This window comes from Megalops cyprinoides, chromosome 7 (assembly GCF_013368585.1).
Source record: "Megalops cyprinoides isolate fMegCyp1 chromosome 7, fMegCyp1.pri, whole genome shotgun sequence".
In the NCBI taxonomy this organism is placed as follows: domain Eukaryota; kingdom Metazoa; phylum Chordata; class Actinopteri; order Elopiformes; family Megalopidae; genus Megalops; species Megalops cyprinoides.
The window spans coordinates 7918550-7938066 of NC_050589.1; the positions used below are offsets into that span (position 1 = coordinate 7918550).

Genomic DNA, 19517 nt, shown 5'->3' on the forward strand with positions numbered 1-19517 from the left:
CGTTTCTGCGAGTGGACTCTGTTCAAGGCCACGCCACCTCCTGCCCCGTGCCACGCGGCCTGGACCTCAGCATTAAGTAACAAAAACAAACCGGTTACTTAGATAAACCCCCCCCCCCCCCCTTTGCCCTCTGTGCCAGTTCGCGGGCAGCCAGAAGCACACAGGGCAGGGATGACTGAGGATAAATCACTCCTCAAACGGCCCGAGAGAGAGAGAGAGGTGTGCAGGAGAGGTGAGCATTAAAAGCAGGAGGACGAATGGGACCGGAGGGATGGCGCTCTGCTTGTGGGCGAAGTCATTTCAGAATCTGGAACCGGAAAACTAGCTTAAATGCAGAGAGGCAGACCGAAAGTACTGCTTCTGTACATGTACGATCAAAGTCTGCGATTGCACAGCGTCAAGGAAACTTCTTTCATGACATGTTTGGTTTACACATTTGAGTGACAGTAATACCAGCTAATGTACTCATTTATATGCATTGTTTAATCCAACGATCTGAGGTTGCTTTACAGTTTAGGGCACGGTTCATCTCGCCTGTGAAAGTTCATTTTGGGAGAAACTAATATGTGAATTCAATAAGATAGGAAGAAGCTGGAAGCATTGTTTGAATAAATAAATCACTGCCACAGCTAGTAACGTCTGCTGGTGTTCTTTAGAGTGTTTGGAGGTGAGAGATACAAAGAACACTCAGTTTGTTTCATATTTTGAGAACAACTCAAATTGAAATCTAATACTATGTACTTGAATATATTTTAACCATAGTACACTGGCAAGCTAGGCACTTGTGTATTCCATGTGGAAGAAGACAATTTCAGGTTTGACATGGTCTTAGAATTTTGATAGTTATGAAACGCAGGGAGATTGCCTCCTGCAACATTAGATTGAAACCATTAATTTAAAGAAAGGAAAAAATATCATAAAAAGACATCTTCATGCTCGCGGCTGTTGAACATAAGTGTGCTTTCTTTGTACAGTAGTTTTTCACCCCATATTTTACAGCTTATCTGCTGTACTCTGACAACAAGTATATTTCAGAAGTCATCAGGTATAATGATTTCTCCAATGTTCTATGTCTCCTGTAATAAATATTTCAGAAGCATTAAACCAAATTTCTCCTGCAAGCTGAGGGGCCTTAATGGGATTTCTGGAACCTGTGCAAGCTCAAAATCTGGCGTAGAGGTAAAAAAAAAATCTCTTATTTCCTCTCTTTTTTTCCCCCTGGCTAATCCAGAGCAGGGTTAGGACCTTGCGCTGGTGCTGTTGTGTGAGTGTGTGTTTGCGTGTCTGTGGGGGATGGGTGCTTGGGATTGGAAGACCAAAGCTTGGACCAGCTGTTCTCCTCATCCTAAAAATATCATCAGCATCTCCAAAATCCACACAGTGTGGCGTGTCCGTGACCGATATAGATCTGGCAGGGCTTCAAAGCAGGGGAGGGCGTCCCTCTTTTCACCGAGCCCAGGTCCTTAAATAGGTGGCTCTATTGAACCTGGGAGATTATGTAAAACAGCGGAGCAGACCTGCTGTGACTGGCAGAGACAGCACCTGGAGAACAGTAGTCGCTGCACCTGTCTTCTAGTAGGACAGGTTCGGTGCCTTTTAATAAGCCCTGGTTGACCCTCTTTGTCAGTTTTATCATCTCCTTTGCACCCTGGGTGTGTATGTGGATGTGGATCAGCGTCATGTTCATGAAACCAGTAGAGATGGAGCTGACTTTTTGAATCACAAATGAGGTGTTAATATCATGCACTATTAACAATTCACCGATTTACCATGGATAGCAGAATTTTCGAATGGTTCAAAGCGGAAAGTGACTGACAGCAAGAACTGGATGTGCTCATTTTCAAAGAGCCGCTAACAGTGAGGGTCCAGTCATTCCTTGTCTAGGTTTAATGCTGCAAGAGGCCTTTTAAAACATGATTTCAGCTCAAGGAATGCAGCAATCTCCCCTATACATAATTAAGGTATATGAAGACAAATGCCCCACAGTTTTCCCACATTCAATAATATTAGTAATATATATATTTAATGACATATGAGCTGTATGAATAATGAGCAGCATACTTGCACAGAGCCGAGTGATCCTGCAGTCAAAGTGGGTGTGTGGCATTCAGGCTGTCTCAGCCACACACTGAGCTCTCACACAGTTGTTTTCCATTAGTCTTTGTGGCAGAGTGAATTCGCGTCTGTGGCTGTGCAAAGCGTAACCACGAGCAACCACAGCAAGTTCTCGTGCTCGTGTCTGGGGTGTCCATACACACGCTGGGCCTGACGTGGCCTCTGGGACCACAGCCCATTGGTGCCGTGATTCTGGGAAATGTTAACCCGCTTGCTAAACGGCTACTTCCGTGGCACTGATGTGCGAGTGGTGTCGCGGTGGGTTTTTGCCATTGCGGATGTCAGCTCCCTCCGGTACAAGCTCCCTACCTGAGCACCCTGCCATATCCATTCCACTGAAGCAAAAAGCAGAAATGATCATTGTGTCCGTAGAGCTTTCATTAAATTATTACGTTTCCAAACATTCTGTACATGAACTCTCAGTCAATGCATGGTGCAGGAGGTGAGGGCATTTTCGTGCAGAAGAATTCGGAGTTCTCTCTGAGGAGAGTTTTTTTCTTTTCATTTTTTGAAGTGGGAGATACAGAAGGTAGAACAAGGAGTTGTCGCTGATTAAATGTTGTCATGCTTTTGGTAAGCTGCAGAGTAGTGAATTACTATAATTTTGTTTTGCCTAGTGTTTTGCTGCTGTTGCTAATACAAAAATTCTTATACCAGCAAATATCTCCATTTGCTTTGTGCCCTCACTGAATGTTCTGAGGTCTCCGGGTTTCACAAAATTATCAGGTACTTTGTGCATTTTCACAGAGAAGCAGTGATGAGAGATGTGGGTTGTTTGCTTTGTAAGCAGCATGTTTCCTGGACCTCACAGGATTTCCAGTTTTTAGAGTTCAAGTTTCAAGAAATTAAAGGGTAAATGCACGAAAAGGTCATGTTGTCGCGAATGTAACATTAAATCTTAGCAAATTAGCTGTCTCTTCGTCAGTGCTATGTTGGGGTGCATTGTCGCTCACAGAGGAAACGCTGTCACCAGGATCCGAACCTGGTGAATTGCAGATGGACCGTCAGTCCAGCTATTAATATTTGTGATCACTTCACCATACCGGAAGACACAGTAGGAGACAATTCGGCTAATGTGATTCTGGAGAGAAAATTTAGCAGCCCATCTGTTTTTGACATGTGCTAATTAGAATGCAGTATCATTGCATCAGTGGACCAGCTCATTGCACCCTGATTGATATGTACTGTATCTAAATTAAGGATGTCATTTGCCTGCATCACTTCCCCAGTGACTGGTGTCAGCAGCTCCGTAATGAAGAGCATGGATTGAACGAAGAAAAACAGCATTTAAGTACACTTTAGCGCATAGCATTAGCATCAGTAATGCAAAGGCACATTCAAGCTGGGCTCTTTGATAGCTCAGCCCAAATATTCTTTGTGAAGATCTGTTTACTCTGTACTCTGATCTGAGCTGTGTCTTACAAGTAAAGTAATGCCTTATTTCTCAAAAGCATTGCATTACATTACATCATTTAGCAGACAGCAAACAACCCACATCTCTCATCATTGCTACTGAAAATGCACAAAACATCTGATAATTTTATGAAACTCAGAGACCTCAGAACATTCTGTGAGGGATAAATAGGGATAGATAGAGATAGAGAGGAAGGTAGCCTGGAATAGAGAGGAAGGTAGACTAGATTACAGCATACATATACACCTACTCACAGAAGCAGCAAAATTAATGTAGCAGTACGGTTGGGCCTAAGTACTCAGACTATTTGAGTCATTTGAAAGACTTATGTGCCATATTTGAGTCTGTGCTGCGTTACAGGCTGTGCCATGCACCAGTTCCTGGCTTTAATTATTCTTACTCTGAAATAACATAAGTAACGTAAGGTGTATCAGAATATCTCAGAATAAAACAATAATACAAATAACTGCATATATTACATAGATATCTACACACATAAGTAGCCACAGCAGCAGTGCCTCTGTGTGTCAGCAGCTTAGTATCATGTGTGTTAAATATTAATAATGAAATACTTTTTCAGTATCTTTTTTTTTTCCAAAATGTTTCATTCTTGAGTGCAGTGTGAATATAAATGTACAGTATATCCTCTTTCACTTTGGTAACTGCTGTGCCTAAGAGGTCACACTTTGTGAAGCAACTGGTAGCTCCCGGAGAACCCGAATGTGCCACATTAGAGTTTTCTGCTTTTCTGTGCTGCATTAGAGAGAGCAGAAGGCACCGACTTCCTGTTGTGTCTTTGGATGTAATTTTTTTTTTCCAACCTTAATAACATCAGCTGTCACCCCGTCTCTTCAGAAACGAAAGAAAGGGAAAAAAAAAAAGGAAAGCCGGGAGAGGGCGCGCGGCAGTGTGGTGGCGGCGATGACGCTGCGTCACGTTCGTCTGGGGAGGGATGGACAGTTGCTCAGAGGTTGATTACGCTGGCGGGAGCTCCTATCAGGGCGGCTCACACTCATCCAAATCCCAGATTAAACACCCCCCCCCCCTTTCCAACCACCAGCGCACTCCTACAAGTCCCTGCCCCCTCCCTCCCCTCCCTCCTTGTGTAACCATACTGATCGTGGATTACTAAGCTCTGTGGCAACTGGGTGCTCACACAAGCTGCGACCAGAATGGTGAGGTAGGCGGACTTGCTGTATTATCGTTAGCGTTTTTGTTTTAGATTTTTCCCTCCCCCTTTTCTTCTAACTATCTCTCTACCCCCCCCCCCCCCCAGTAGATTTTTAGAGGGACATGCCATTAGCAGTTTGTCCGAATCGATTTCTATGCGCGTGTCTGTGCGTGTTGGAAGGTTGTTGCTTGCGATAGATGCACTCCACTGAGTGTAAGCTGTCTTTGCAGGGACGTGTGTGTGCGTTTGCGTGCGCATGTGTGTGTGTGTGTGTGTGTGTGTGTGTGTGCGTGTGTGTGTGCGTGTGTGTGTGCCTGTGTGTGTGCCTGTGTGTGTGCCTGTGTGTGTGCGTGTGCGTGTGCGTGTGCGTATGCGTGTGTGTGCTTGTGTGTGTGTGCGCGTGCGTGTGTGTGTGCGTGTGAGTGTGTGTGTGTGTGTGTGTGTGTGTGTGCGCTCTGCCTCTTTTGGCCGGGGACCCGGAGAGTCCCACTGTGTCGCTGTCAGGCCTGGAGGGATTCCACAGCATAGGCACCGAGCGCAGGGACACTGGGGTCAGGGTTGGTGTAGTTAGTAGGTGCTGAGCTTCGGTGGCTCCGGAGAGAGGGGGGGGGGGGGCGAGGTTGGTCAGGATGACCTGTCTCCTCACCATTGTAAACTCAACCTTGTTGCACTTGCAGAGTGCAACCTTGGGAATGTAAGGGAAGGTTTCACACAGAATATCACTTGTTGGTTATGTGCTGTCCTGTTACAATACCCGTGGGTTTCTTGGTTCATATTTCTGTGTTCTATTAACAGTTTAACTGCTGTAAGAATGTTACAGTGCTCTAAAAACACTGCAGCACACTGACAGTATTATTACTGGAGTGTGATTCTGTAATGCTGATGTATAATTAGATCTGTCGACCGATCATTAGTCGTTCTACCAGTAGATTCATCAGTTGCTTTGAAATATTACATATCTGCTGGCATGCATCCCAGCATAGTTCTATTAGGAAATTTTAAACTTAGTGATAGATAGATAATCATCTTCTTTAAACTTCTAAAAAACCCAAAGTGACCAAACATTAATTAACATGAACATAACATGAATCAAGCTACACTTATTTACTATTGATGTGCTGTTATGGAACAAAAAAAATCACTCCCCCAAAACCCTTTATTTACAACAATTGATCAAACAAAACAAAAAATGATATCAGTCAAAGCATTATTAAACCGATTTGACTGATACTTGGCGCTTACAAGCCTATTGGTAATGTACTACATTGAGCTAACAACTACTGCAGTGCTCTAATGACAATGACAGATAAAGAGTTGCAGTGCATCTGTAAAACATGTAACTCAGTGTGGAAGCCCTGCTTCTGTGAGCACATAGATGTACCCAGAGACAGGGTTGCTGCAGGTACCTTGCTGTGGTGGTGTAAAAAGACTACGCAACCACTCCACTGTCAGTTGTGTTGTCTGAAAAGTGGGATTAGTAAATGAGGCTTTATCCTCATATGATAAATAACTGCCTTTTTCCTGACTGTCATGGTATTAGATTACAGATTACAGAGAAATATAAAGTACATGTGTAATCTGGCTAATTGTGAGTAGAATAGGAAGACTGCGGGTAGCCTGTCTGTCTGATGTAGCGGTGCTCTGAGGTCTCCAGGGCTGCATGCTGCCTGTATCACACGGAGAAAGAAACAAAAAAATAAAACGCAAACACAAATTCAAACGCAAAGAAAAGCAAAGGGCTTTCTTGGGAGTTTGAGTTTTTGTGTGCGACAGGTAAAAATCTGTCGCACACAGATGTGCATTTGTTGCATCTGAGCGGTGTGTGGTTTTTTAAAAAAAAAGGTTTGCAAGTGCCTCTGCAAAGTTGTGTGTGCGTACATGTATGTAGTGTAGTACAGCGCATGCACTTCTGTAGAATGGAGAATGGTACGGTTATGAATCACAAAAAAGTGTCAGTTAGACTGCAATTTGCAATTATGAAGTCGTTCTTAAAGAAGACAGAGCGTGGTTTTGCGGGGAAAAACCAAAAGAAGCTCATACCATGTAGGACACAAATCTGTTGAAATAATTCATCTTGGTCTTTAGGGGAACATTTAGGGACTCCCAAATGGCTCTGTTTGGCTCAATCGCTTGTTCCAGCCCTGCGGCTCAGGGTCGATCCCAGCGGTGTCATCAGCGGACAGCGCCTGGGAGCCCACAGCTGTGGAACACACTAGCCTGTTGGCAGGGCTTGCTCGTCTCTCCACTCACACGCAGCCTCAGGATGACATCAGCTATATGCGCCTTTCCTCTTGGCATTTGCTCTCCTGGTGCATTGTGGGATTTGTAGTGTGGAAAAATAGCCATGAGTGCAGGGCTTGCTCGTGTCTCCGCTCGCACGCAGCCTGTGACCTACAGGTCACTCTGATGACATCAGTTACACTGTACCCTTGGGCAGGGTACTTAAGCCAGAATTGCCTCAGTAAATATCCAGCTGTATAAGCAGATAACATGTAAAAAGTTATCAATGTAAGTTGCTCTGGAAAAGAGCATTGTTTAAATGACAGTAATTTAGTGTAATGTAAGTACAATTTCTCCAGTCTCTGTCTTGGCCTTCAAAGCTCATAGAGGTTGCTTTCCTGGACTGTGTAAAGTGGGTCATGGTGGTGAACCATAGGTAGCCTGAAAATGGGACTTAGATATAAGCATAGATAGGAGAGCACACCATAAAACTAGTAAAAATAAAATTTTTATTATTGTTATATTTCTGATGGATTGCAGCACTTATAGCAGGTGTATCCAAAGCCCCCAGAAAAATACCAGCAGAACAAAGCAGAGTACCAAAACAATAGCTACAGTAGCAGTGTCTCTGTCAGTAGGTTGGTCTCATGTGCATTGAATAATAATTATAATGAAACACTTTAACAGTGTCCATTGTTCCCTCCAAAATATTTCATATTTAAGGGAAATGTTTTGAGTTGTGAATATTAATGTGGTAGAGTATTATAGCATGTCCTTCAGTGACTGCTGTTTATTTCTCTTAAATCCGTGCATTGAATGTGCCGTGACGATGGCCAGCCGGCTCCCCCACCTCCCCTCCCCACCTTCCCTGTCCTTATCTCCTGCTGAGCGACGTTTGTAATCCGGTTCGATTTACGCTGTTTTGAGGAGTTATTTTCTAATCTCCCAAGGGGGATGAGAGAGGAGAGAGGGCGTCTGCACAGTGCCTGGGGACGGATGAGGGGTTCAGGTGCATTGTGGGCCGCGGCGGGGTCTGGATGTCCTCGCGGCTCAGTCCGCCCGCTACCCACATGACGCCGGTTTATGAATGGACCCCGTGAGTTGGATGTCAGTGACGTCCACTGTCTGCTCCCTGCTCAGTTAAGCAGGTTTTTTTTTAAACATTGAGGCACACTTGGAAGGTTATGTGTGAAATCAGTCACCAGTTTGCCCTCACCCCTTTCATTTCAGAGAAATTCCAAAAGCCATGAATTGTTGGTACTGGTTTTTAAAAATGACCAATAGTGCCTCCTCATTCCTAGGGGGAGGTTTAGCAAAGGGTCCCCCCTTCACCCCTTTTGACCTTTGACCCTCTTTTTCTTCACAGAGCGTGATCATATACACCCAAACTGTAATGTCTTAGCTGTTCCAAGGCTTGTCTGAGCACAGGTCAGATTGACCCATGTAAATCCACATGAGATTTAGCACATGGCTGATTTCATGACCATTGTTGCTGCCAGGGGTGCTTTTCTTTGTTGGATTGGTGCGTGTTGAGATGGTGAGGCTTCTTTTCGTTTATGGAGGGTGTGGAGAACTTTTATCTTGCTGTTTCCATGTTGTGTCAATGTGGGTGTTTATGATTGGTCTCCCTATTCGTTTTGAAGCTGTGTATGTAGCCATGGCTATTTTTACACATCTGTTCTGGTTACAGTGATTTATGTCATAAACATAGTGTAGTGATGCCGGTTTGGTTATTACTGTCATGGCAGGTTTTATTGGTCCCTCCTTTCTGCATTGGCACTGTGTTATGGACTGGGTGTCTCAAGCGGTGTCGGTAGAATGACCTTGTTAAACTCCGGATCAATTTGAAAGGGACATTATGTTTCGGGTTGTCCTTTGGTGCATCTGTTGATGTTTCTGTGTCCTTATAGGTTTTTCCTCTAACTTTTCCAATTGTTCATTAGGTTTGGTGAAACCTGGTGCAATTTTTTCCCCCAGACTGTTCTTCCAAAATGCTATTGATTTCCAGGTCATAGTGTCAGCGGTCAGTGTCAGAAGGGTTCCAGTCTCTAACGATTGTGCACGCATGCGTACAAAGTTTCACATTACTTGTGTATTTACTTCACCTTATGTCTGTGCTGGCCTGATTTGCGTCCTTGCAGTTTCTTTACCTTTTTATACTGTAGATGGCTAAGCTGTCCACCTCCTCAGTGGAAACTTTCCATCACAGTGTCTCTGTATTACTTTAATTGGGTGTGTGTGTGTATGTGTGTATGTGTGTGTGTGTGTGTGTGTGTGTGTGTGTGTGTGTGTGGAATAGTTTATGCATTTTACAGAATGTCCTGTTCTGTACTCTTTATACAGGTGGCTATCCTCCCACCCACTGTACCAAGGGCAGCCTCGTATTCAATACCTAAGCATCACGGCTCATGTTGCATCTTGGTCCTGTTGGTAGACATTCATGCTCTGCGTGACTCACCGCTTCTAACGTTCGGCTCCCTTTTTAAAAGCCAGATTATTTCCCCCGCTGTCGTTGAGTCACTGACAGTAAGGTCCGCAGTGCGCTTCAGTTTTTCTGAATTTTGGTGCCCAATGCATCAGGAATAGGCATAGCAATGCATCAGACGGATTTGCATCTGTTTTTGTTTTGTTATTACTTACTGTTATTTTAATTTACATCCATTCATTTTCAATTGAAGGCACAAATTTACAGTACATTACATTATTGTCATTTAGCAGAATCCAGAAAGAGGTTACAGTCTTATATGCTATCCATTTATATAGCAGGATATTTACCGGGGCAATTCTACGTTAAGTACCTTGCCCAAGGGTACAGCTGCAGTGCCCCAGCGGGGAATCGAACCAGCAATGAGCCGTACGCCTGACCACTCTGCTACACTCCCACCCCTGAAAATATCCAAGAGAATGGCTGCTGTGCTTTTCCCTGTATTTCCCGGCATTAGATACGCAATGCTGTGTAAACCTTTTTCCACACTCAGTGCAGTCAGAGCTGATGTGGCGTTTGCATAAGCCTCAGGTGTGCACTGGCCTGGGCCGGGACCAGGCCCTGCAGGCTTGCTTTCTGATAGGACACCGGACAGTCCAGGCCGCGGGGAAGGAGGGGAGGGTTTTGTGACTTTGGAGTGAGCCATCAGGACGTTTTCATTTGTATGCGCCTCGCATGAATAAGCAGTGCAAATGAAGGGAAGTTTGGCCATTTTGTTTCACTGCATTACTGCAAGAAACATTCTAAAAACTGAGGAGAGGAGGGGTGTTCGAAACATTGTAGGGGCTATTTTTACTCTTCCAGGGTACTAATGAATGACACGTCTCTAAATGCACGAGAGTGCAAAGACCTCCATAATAACTAGCTAGCTGCGGTAGTAGTTGGAACAGTGGGCAGCAGGACCAGGGGGTCATGAGTTCGATTCCCATGTGGGGCACTGCATTTGTGTCCTCAGGCAGTGTGATTCACCATTATAGCAGTGAAATTTTAAATGTATTAATGAGTTACAGAGTACAACTATAACATTTTGTGAATTGTTGGTGTCCTTTTGATAAGCATTTCTGTCCTATGCTTTTAAAAACAGTTACTACAAACAAATATCAGAATTCAGAAATGTCGGCCTGCTAGTCTTAAGCCAGTGCTGCTTACAGGTGGGTTAGAGACTAATACTGTACTTTGATGACAATGGCAGGGAAAGTATGAATACTAACTTGGTATAAATGAACAAATTAGAAAATAATAAATGAAATGAGCTGAAATACAAGATTCTGTCTCCATGGGTTATGGCATGTTTTGTCTTTACCATGATAGGTGCTGATTGCCTCTCTGAGTATGCAGCCCTTTGCTGTGAGGAGGGACGGTGTTGATTGGCTCTCTGAGTATGCAGCCCTTTGCTGTGAGGAGGGACGGTGTTGATTGGCTCTCTGAGTATGCAGCCCTTTGCTGTGAGGAGGGACGGCGTTGGTTGCGTATGTGTGCGTAGCGTTTCTTTCACTGCTCGGGCTTAGTTGTGTGTCTCCCAGAGGCTTACCGCGCTGAACTCCGAGCAGGGTTTCTATGGGCAGTAAGCTCTTAAAACTCCAAACCCGGCCATGTCAAATTAATCATCCCGCCGTGCAGCCGGTGCTGCCGCAGTTCAGCTTTTCAGGTTCTGCTCTACCTTCTTCCTCCTCCTCCTCTCTTTCTCTCGATACTCCCTCTCTGTGTACCGGGAACCCTTAGGTCGCACGGCCGTACGTGTATCGGCTTGGGGGGGGGGGGCTGGCCATTTTTTTGATCCCGCCCCGGGTCAGTCCGAGAGGCATTTCCCTGGCTGTGTCCGGCTGTTTCTTCTACGTGTTCCTTGCTGACCTTTGGGAGGGGGCCGGTGTTCCCTGTGTCTGTGAACACATAGGTCCCCTGTCCTTTGACACGCCTGCAGTGGTGCCCTCTCTCTCTCTCTCTCTCTCTCTCTCTCTCTCTCTCTCTCTCGCTCTCTCACACACACTCTCTCTCTCTCTCTCTCTCTCTCTCTCTCTCTCTCTCTCGTTGTACTCGACACCGCTGTGGATAATCCCGTCTGCCGGGCCTCTGGACAACGGCCACGCGGTCCCCGTACGCAGGGCTCACACGCTCCAGCGGTTTGGAAAAGAGACGCGGTAAACCCAGAGGAGCTCATGATGTACCCCATTCTGCTCCTGATGAAAGCCGAGGCTCTGTCTGCTCCGCCGGTTCCCTCCCTGGGTTTTCCCCAGCGGGGTCGTGTCCTGCATGTCGGCAGAGTAGCGTAGCTGTAAGAGGTTGCCGATTCGATTCCATATAAGTGCACTGCCACTGTACACTTGGGCAAGGTGCTCAACCTAGAATTGCCTCAGTAAATACCCAGTTGTATGAATGGATAACATGTAAAAAATTTTAACCTATGTAAGTCTCTCTGGAATGCATCTGCTTAATGAAAATAGTCTCATTTAATATAATGTTAGAGGTTTTGAAGTGAGTTTTGGTAATTCTCAAAGGTACTCTGTTAGTTTTAAGATCCCGCTATCATACCCATTAAACTAAAACTAAAACGGAGACCTCCACTGGGAGGTAACCTTTGCTGGCTTTTCAGACGTTTTCTCCTCACTACTTTTTCTCTCTCTCATTCTTGCCCTCCAGCATCTTTATCATCCCCAGTGCTGTAAATCCATTAGACAAGTCTGCAGTGTACAGAGTACAACAGAACATAACATTTTAGCATATTTGGTAAAAAAAAAAAAAATGAAATGCACTGAAGAATTAGTCTCAAAAAAGGTCAATTTCATGGCTTGGGACTTGTTTGTATTTCTAGCCAACATCAGGATTTCGTATTGTAAAACAGTTAAAGGTGGCATTTTAGTAAAGGTCACAAGCACATGTCCTTGTAACCCAGATCAACATGAAATGGGGACTGCTGTTTTTTCCTTTGAGCTCTTGTCATACGGTGTGCATTCAGTTCATGTTCCCCTGCCCTTCCTCCACTTCCTCTCGATCCCGGAGGCCTGACCCGGGAGAGAGTACTGGCCCTGATGTGAGTGTGGTGGCTGTGGAGACGGCAGACGGAGGCTCGGGGGGCTGGAGATAAAGCCATAATCTCACAGAGAAGGACCCGCTTCACGGAGTCTTGGTCAGATCATTGGGTTAAGCTGGATTAACCCCTGGCCCCTACAATTTGCCGGGGATCAAGGGCTTTCCTTCCCAGTCAACTATTAACCCTGTCCCCTTTATTTACACATAAAAAAAAACATGAACAAATTCTCTGATAATGACTAATTTGTTATATGCTGATAGGACCGTAAAAGTTGGACTAGATCGTGAGCGGTGGGTATAATGACTGGAGTAAGTTTGGAGTCTGTGTTAGGGCTTCAAAATCTCCAGCAGAAAAAATGTGCTCAGCGCTTGTGTTTTAAGATGAATCTGTTTTCCATAACTGTGCACATAGAACACATGATTAAAGGGCCCGGTGTGTTCATGTTTATGTGTGAGTGTGGTGAGAAGGGGAGCAGTCATATTGGATGGAAAAATAATTTTAAATGCGCAAGTTACTGACAGTTATATCAGGGGCCTCTATGACCTTGGTGTGTGACCTTGTGAGTTACACAACTTTTGAACGTTATCCTTTTAAACTCAAACCCGCAACCGTCTGATAACAAGTCGTGTTCCCTGACTGCTGCTCCACCCTGCCACACTAAGGTAGCTGACAGTGCTTTGAAGTGGCGGCAGTGTGGTGTAGTGGTAAGGAGCAGGGCTCGTTACCAAAAGGTTGCTGGTGTGATTCCCCCACTAGGGCGCTGCTGTTGTACAATTGGGCAAGGGACTTAACCCACAGTTTCTTCAGGAAATATCTAGCTGCATAAATGGGAAAATTTATAACCTACTGTATGTAAATCACCCTGGATAAGGGAATCTGCTAATTGACAATAATGTAATGATAGCTAATGAACATACGTTGATGGGTTTTGTTACATGTATGCACCGGATGCCTCATGTAGAAACATGCGGAAGGCATTGAAATGAATTAAAGTCACTTCCCTGTTGAAACAGCGTGAGACTATGCTGGATCTGACCTCGCACCCCAGCTGGCTGGAGGACTGCAGAATCTCAGGCCCGGATTAGCTCTCCTGATACGCGGAACAGCTTTGTAGCTTTGCACTGGATTGCTGCACAGTGTGTGCACTGATGTATGGTGCGTTTTCTGCGTTTCTGCTCCAGGTGGTTCCACCCCAACATCACGGGGATGGAGGCGGAGCAGCTCCTCCTGGCGCGGGGGGTCCATGGCAGCTTCCTGGCCAGGCCCAGCAAGAGCAACCCGGGGGACTTCACTCTCTCCGTCAGGTGGGCTCCTTCCTGCTGTTCTTTCATCTTCTGTGTCGAGTCTGCTGACCTGCTGGTGAATTTAAAAATGTTATCAGGAAGTACTGTTTGTGTGTGTGTGTGTGTGTGTGTGTGTATGTGGGTGCGTGTGTGTGCGTGTGTGTGTGTGCATGCGCGTGTGTGCGTGCACGCGTGTGTGTGTGTGCGTGCATGTGAGTGTGTGTGTGTGTGTGTGTGCGTGTGTGTGTGTGTGTGTGTGTGCGTGTGCGCGCGCGTGTGTGTGTGTGTGTGTGTGTGCGTGTGCGCTCATGTGAGTGTGTGTGTGTGTGTGTGTGTGTGTGCGTGAGTGCGTGCGTGTGTGTGCCTGCCTGGCTTTGTGCCTCTTTGCATTTGAGTCTCTTTTCTCTGAGCGCGTGTTTGTGTGCGTGTGCGCGCGCGTGTGTGTGTGTGTGCGCGCGTGTGTGTGTGTGTGTGTGTGTGTGTGCGTGCGTGCGTGTGTGCACGTGTGCCTGCCTGGCTTGCATTTGAGTCTCTTTTCTCTGAGCGCGTGTTTGTGTGCGTGTGTGTGTGTTTGTGTGCGTGTGTGTGTGTGTGTGTGTGCGTGCGTGCGTGTGTGCACGTGTGCCTGCCTGGCTTGCATTTGAGTCTCTTTTCTCTGAGCGCGTGTTTGTGTGAGATACAGGCGTCTGTTATCAGCTCTGTGGTTCCTGTTTCCAGCATTAGCAGCCTTCAAGAACAAACTGTGGAGTTCTCACTCCCTACAGTTCACTTGAGACTGGCTGTCTTTCATCAGGACCTGCTGAAAGGAGCATAATGAGTTTCTCAATAGAATAAATTAGTCTCTTAGCTAAAAACAATACTGTGGATTCTGTGTACAATACAAACAGTACACTGACAAAGAGGAGAAGCATTAACTGTGCAGAGAAGTGTGCTGAATTTCAGAGATTATTATCATTTATTATTATTCTGTCTTATTTTGGATATATCACGATTTAGCTCACTGAGCCATCAGTCAATCTCGTGGAAAATGGTGGAATAGAATACAAATATCCGATCGAGGACAAACAAAAGCTAGTTAATGAATATGTGCATGAATATATTCATTCATTATTCCATGGCAAATTTACACTACTTTGGCAAGAACCTCTAAGATTTTCATGAAAGTTGGAAGGCACAGTTGCTGTACGTGTAGAAGACCTATTCAAAAAAAACTCAGGAGGGCATGTATGCTCTTGGCTGGTGCTTAAAATCCTGACTCAACTAGATAAACAGTATTTCAACAGCAATGTGTGTAAACCAAGGCACTGTCAGAAGAGAGAATCTAACTGACTGAAAAACAAAACACAAACACTAACCTCCTCTGACAACATGTGGAACAGATACCAACATTTAGAAATTAGAAAAATAAGATCATTACCACCATTATTTCCACTTGCTTCCTTGGACAAAGACACAGCATCATAAACACATGGGTCTGTGAGAGTCATTGCCCTAAAGAAATTTTTTTACCCTTCAGATCATCAGGTAACATATAAATAGAACTGGAGCTTGCATCCAAAATGAACTTTCCTGGTAAAAGTGAGTGATTTGAGAATGAACCCCAGAGAAAGTGTATGGTTGGACGTGCCAAGAGCGAGCCCAGTTGAAGGTCCTCACAAGGATAATGTTAAAAATGTATGGTAGAGTATAGTGGCAAACCTCTTAATGCTTAACCTGGGTTTGATTTTTGTAGTAAAACTCCAGGTACCTTTTAATGGGACTGAAGGGCAGTAAAGCTTATTGAACTGACTTCTTCCTCTTCATGCCCACAAGTTTACCTGTTTCCCCATGCAGTTTAAACACACAGGCTGTTCAGGCCAAACTGCTGCTTAACCCCTGCACCAAAAATGCATCCATCCGAATATATCCGAATAATGCAGCAGTGGAAAAAAATGTAAATTGCTCTGGTCTGGGTTCAAGTCCCTGAGTCACCTGAGTGCTTATTCTGTTGTGTATGTGTGTGTGTGTGTGTGATGTAAACATCACTGCTTTATTTTGTCATGACAGCCAGATAGGCATGGTCTGTTGTTGCTAACATGGCTAATATCTTGGCAACCTTATATTGATATGCTTTGGATAGTTTGTTGGAGGTGAAATGTGTGTTGTGTCCCTCGTGTCAGGGCAAAAGTGTTAGTCTTAGTGTTAATGTGGGCAGCCGTTCTGATTGGATGGCTGGGTTTCCTCAGATGTTGGTGTCTTGGAAAGGCAGAAATTATCTGAAGGAGCAGGTTGCAAAGGTTGGCATTTTTATGCCGGGCAGAGTGCGCTTTGAGTTCAGTCTGGCACCAAGTGCATCTTTCCACAGCGATGTCTCCAGCATGCCCTCAGAGCCGTGCCCTCAGAGTTCAGGTGTAGGGTAGGGTAGGTGGCTTTCCACAGATTCAAGAAGAACATTTCTCTTAGCAAGTACCTTATAAAAACAGGAATGGTTTCCCCTGTTATAGCAGTGTGAGTAACATGCGAGAACACTGTTATTAGGTTTAAGGAGAATAAGACAGCCTAATCTGCACTCATGGCAGTGAATGCATTAAGGAAGGATATTTGAAATGCTTTTACACACCTTGGCACTGTATGATCTCGTGATTGGCAGTGTTAAGAGGGAGTCATGGAGGTATGTGAGAGTGGCCAAAATGGGGGGTGGACACTGAGTCAGGGATGTAGGAGAGCTGGAGTGCTTCTACAGAACTTGAATGTAGCTCTGCATGATCTTGTGATTGGCAGGGTTAAGCGGAAGTCATGGGGTATGTAAGAGCGGCCAGAATTTGGGGTTGTGGAGTAGGAGTGGAGGCTGAGTCAGGGATGTAGGAGAGCTTCTAGTGGGAAGGGGTGGGGGGAGGGGAGTTGGAGGTAGAGTCGGGTATGAGGGAGATGGAGGTGGAGTCAGGTATGTGGGAGAGTCGTAATCTTGGAGAGGGCTGGGGGGAGCTGGAGGCGGAGTCGGATGTATGGGAGACCTGGGGGCGAAGACGGATGCGGTGGTAGAATTGATGTAATGGAAGCGCCGTGTCACAGAATGACAGAAACGGCAGAGCCACATTCTGCCAGACGGATCAGATTGTGCCCTCATGCTGGGCTTGTCAGGACAGCTACTGCGAAATCTCAGCCCCCACACCTCGCCTTCACCCCCGAGGCTCGGGCCACCGGCCCTGCACACGCACCCAACTATATCAGAGCGTTAGAGAGAGCGCTCATGTTAAGCTCAGGTCCAGCTGTATGATTAATCACTTTGCCTAAACTGACGCAGCTGAAAGCTGGAATGATTACTGTGTGCTGAGGCTGCAATGACTGGCGAGGCTTTGGGCTGTGGTTAAAGGTACAGTCTAGAGACATTTTTTGATTTAAGTGTGATATGTATCAGTTGAACCAGTGAATGCTAGCTGAATTTGCCAAAAAATCATATTACGAAAATTCACTTATGCACATCTAGAGACAACATTAATTGTTATTACGGTGTGTGGCTGGGTGTGGCAAGGGAAAGCCATTCACGATAGCAAGCTGTTGCAGTCCTTGCCTGATCACCATGCCAAATGTGAGGTACCTGAATGCAGTGAAGAGTATGTGCTGTATATGTTCATGCCCTGAGTTTCCACATTGGGCACAGTTTGGAACTAAGGCAACAAAAAGTATTTCACTGATGTCTACAGAGTAGGATAAGTATGCGTGCCAGGTCTGAGCCTGTCTAGGTCAGCCCATTTCCCTGGTGGACGGTTGTTTTTGTAAGTCTGCTGTTAGGTCCGGCTCCCCCTGACTGACCTCCTGCCCGTACCTGACCCCTCTGACAGCTCTGGGCAGCTGCGGGTATGGGCGGACGGCGGGAGAGGGGGGCGAGAGCGGGAGGGCGATCTGCCTCCCCTGCTTTCCTTAAAGAGGGGCCCCCCTTGCGCTAATGACATTACACCCCAGGCACCGTGGCGATGACAGCAAGGGGATATCTGTATTTTTAAAAGATGGTATCGCTTTTCAGGAGCTGTGTTTCCAAGAACTTTGGCCCGGGGGCTGCTGCGCTGGGGACCCCAAAGACGATTCCGTGTTAAATCATGTTGACAGCCATGCCGCACTCTCTTCTGTAGTGCCCTGTCCCCTTGGCAGCCTGTCTCTCTCTCTGCCTGTGTCTTTCGCTCTGTCTCTGCCCTGTCTCTCTTCCTCTCTCTGCCTGATGTCTCTCCATCTGTCTTGCCCTGTCTCTCTCTGTCTCTGTCATATGTTTCTCTTCCACTGACCTGTCTTTCTTACTCTCTCTCTGCCTGTCTCTCTCTCTCTCTCCCTCTCTCTCCCTGTCTCTCTCTCTGCCCTGTGTCTCTGTCACTTTCTCTGCCTATTTCTCTCTCACTCTCTCCCTATCATCTTTGTAAGCCTTGCTGACTCTTGGTACATGATATAGCTGGTCAGAACCAGCTGTAGGGATTAGTGTCTTTCTCGAAAAGTGTTTTTCTGGAAAGAGCACACTGGATACCCAGCTAAAGTGATCACAGCGTAGTTGCACTTCCATGCCTCAGGGTCCTGATACCTGTCATTATTTTACATTACATCATTGTCATTTAGCAGACACTGTTATCGAGAGTGACTTACATAGGTTACAGTTTTTATATGTATTCCCTTTATACAGTGGGATATTTACTGAGGCAATTGTGGCAATAAATACCTTTCCCAAGGGTACAGCAGCAGTGCCCCAGTGGAGAATGGAGCCAGCAACCTTTGGGTTTTGAGCTCATACACACAGGCATACACAGGAGTGAAAGGAGTGTGCAGCTGTGAAATTAATGATGATCATGCGCATGCAGTTTGAGTTTGCCCAGTGGTACTGTATGTGACCAGTTACTCCTTCCCTTGAAATAGCCTCTCCGTCTGCATGTGCTGGCATGCATATGAGTGAGAGGGGTATGTTTGAGGGAGAATGAGAGGGGCAACAGAATCTGGCTCTGAGAAGACCACACAGGAACCCTGACATACAGCCTGTGGCATTGCGGTGAATTTTTCCTGTGTGTAATACTCTTCCCCTGTGGGTTTGCCTGACCACAGGCACGCAGGCTGACCGCCGTGCTGGTCTGGCTCTGATTAAGGAGCCCTCAGAGTACAGCAAAGCATACTGGGAGAATCCCGGGAACAGCGGCCAGGCCTGGCAGCAGCGTGTCACACGGCCTCATCTCCTGCTGGAGCAGTGGGCGGGGCTTACTCAGGACAGAGAGGGCGGGACCGCAGTACTATCACTGTTTTCTTTAAATGGTAAAGTTACCATTTAAAGAACATTCAGTTACATTCTGAGTTCTGAATATTTTTACTCTCAGTAGATATGAATGAAAGCAATGGGATAACAGTGTGGTACAGTGGTAAGGATCAAGGCTTGTAATCCAGTGGTTGTCAGTTCAGTTCCCCAGTGGGACAGTGCTGTTGTACTTAACCCAGACTGCCCCAGTAAATGTTCAGCTGTGTGAAGGTATAACATGTACCATTAGCAGCTCTGTAAGCTCCTCTGTATAACAGTGTTCACTGAGCAGCTTTAACGTAATGATTGATACATCACTGTCAGATTTCATGCTGCTTAGCTTGTCAGAAGTTAATGTCATACAAAATACCTTTTTTACATTTTGATCTTGTCTACCTATCTTGCCCATAGAAAACTTTTTTCCTCTTCCCGCTAATAAAATCATTTCCATGTGATAAGCAACAAAGCCAAATAACACTGTGTTCAAATGTGTCTACAGTACAGGCTCAAAGGAGGTAGCATCTCTGGTCCTTCAGTTATCAAAGCGTACATTAGCGGG

The 19517-nt window shown here is 45.8% G+C and overlaps 1 protein-coding gene across 4 annotated transcripts in view; it reads left to right on the forward strand.

Annotated features, from left to right (window-relative positions):
• The window catches only part of LOC118781217 (tyrosine-protein phosphatase non-receptor type 11-like), a 42653-nt gene that overhangs the window by 5824 nt on the left and 17312 nt on the right, over positions 1-19517 (forward strand). For 2 of the 4 annotated variants that reach the window (XM_036534150.1, XM_036534151.1), the window contains one exon: positions 13615-13737. In XM_036534150.1, coding sequence (XP_036390043.1) covers positions 13615-13737 — 123 coding nt within the window. Of the gene's footprint in view, positions 1-1112; positions 1180-4657; positions 4710-13614; positions 13738-19517 lie in introns of those variants that run through there. The other 2 variants (XM_036534153.1, XM_036534152.1) reach the window with 2 other exon arrangements.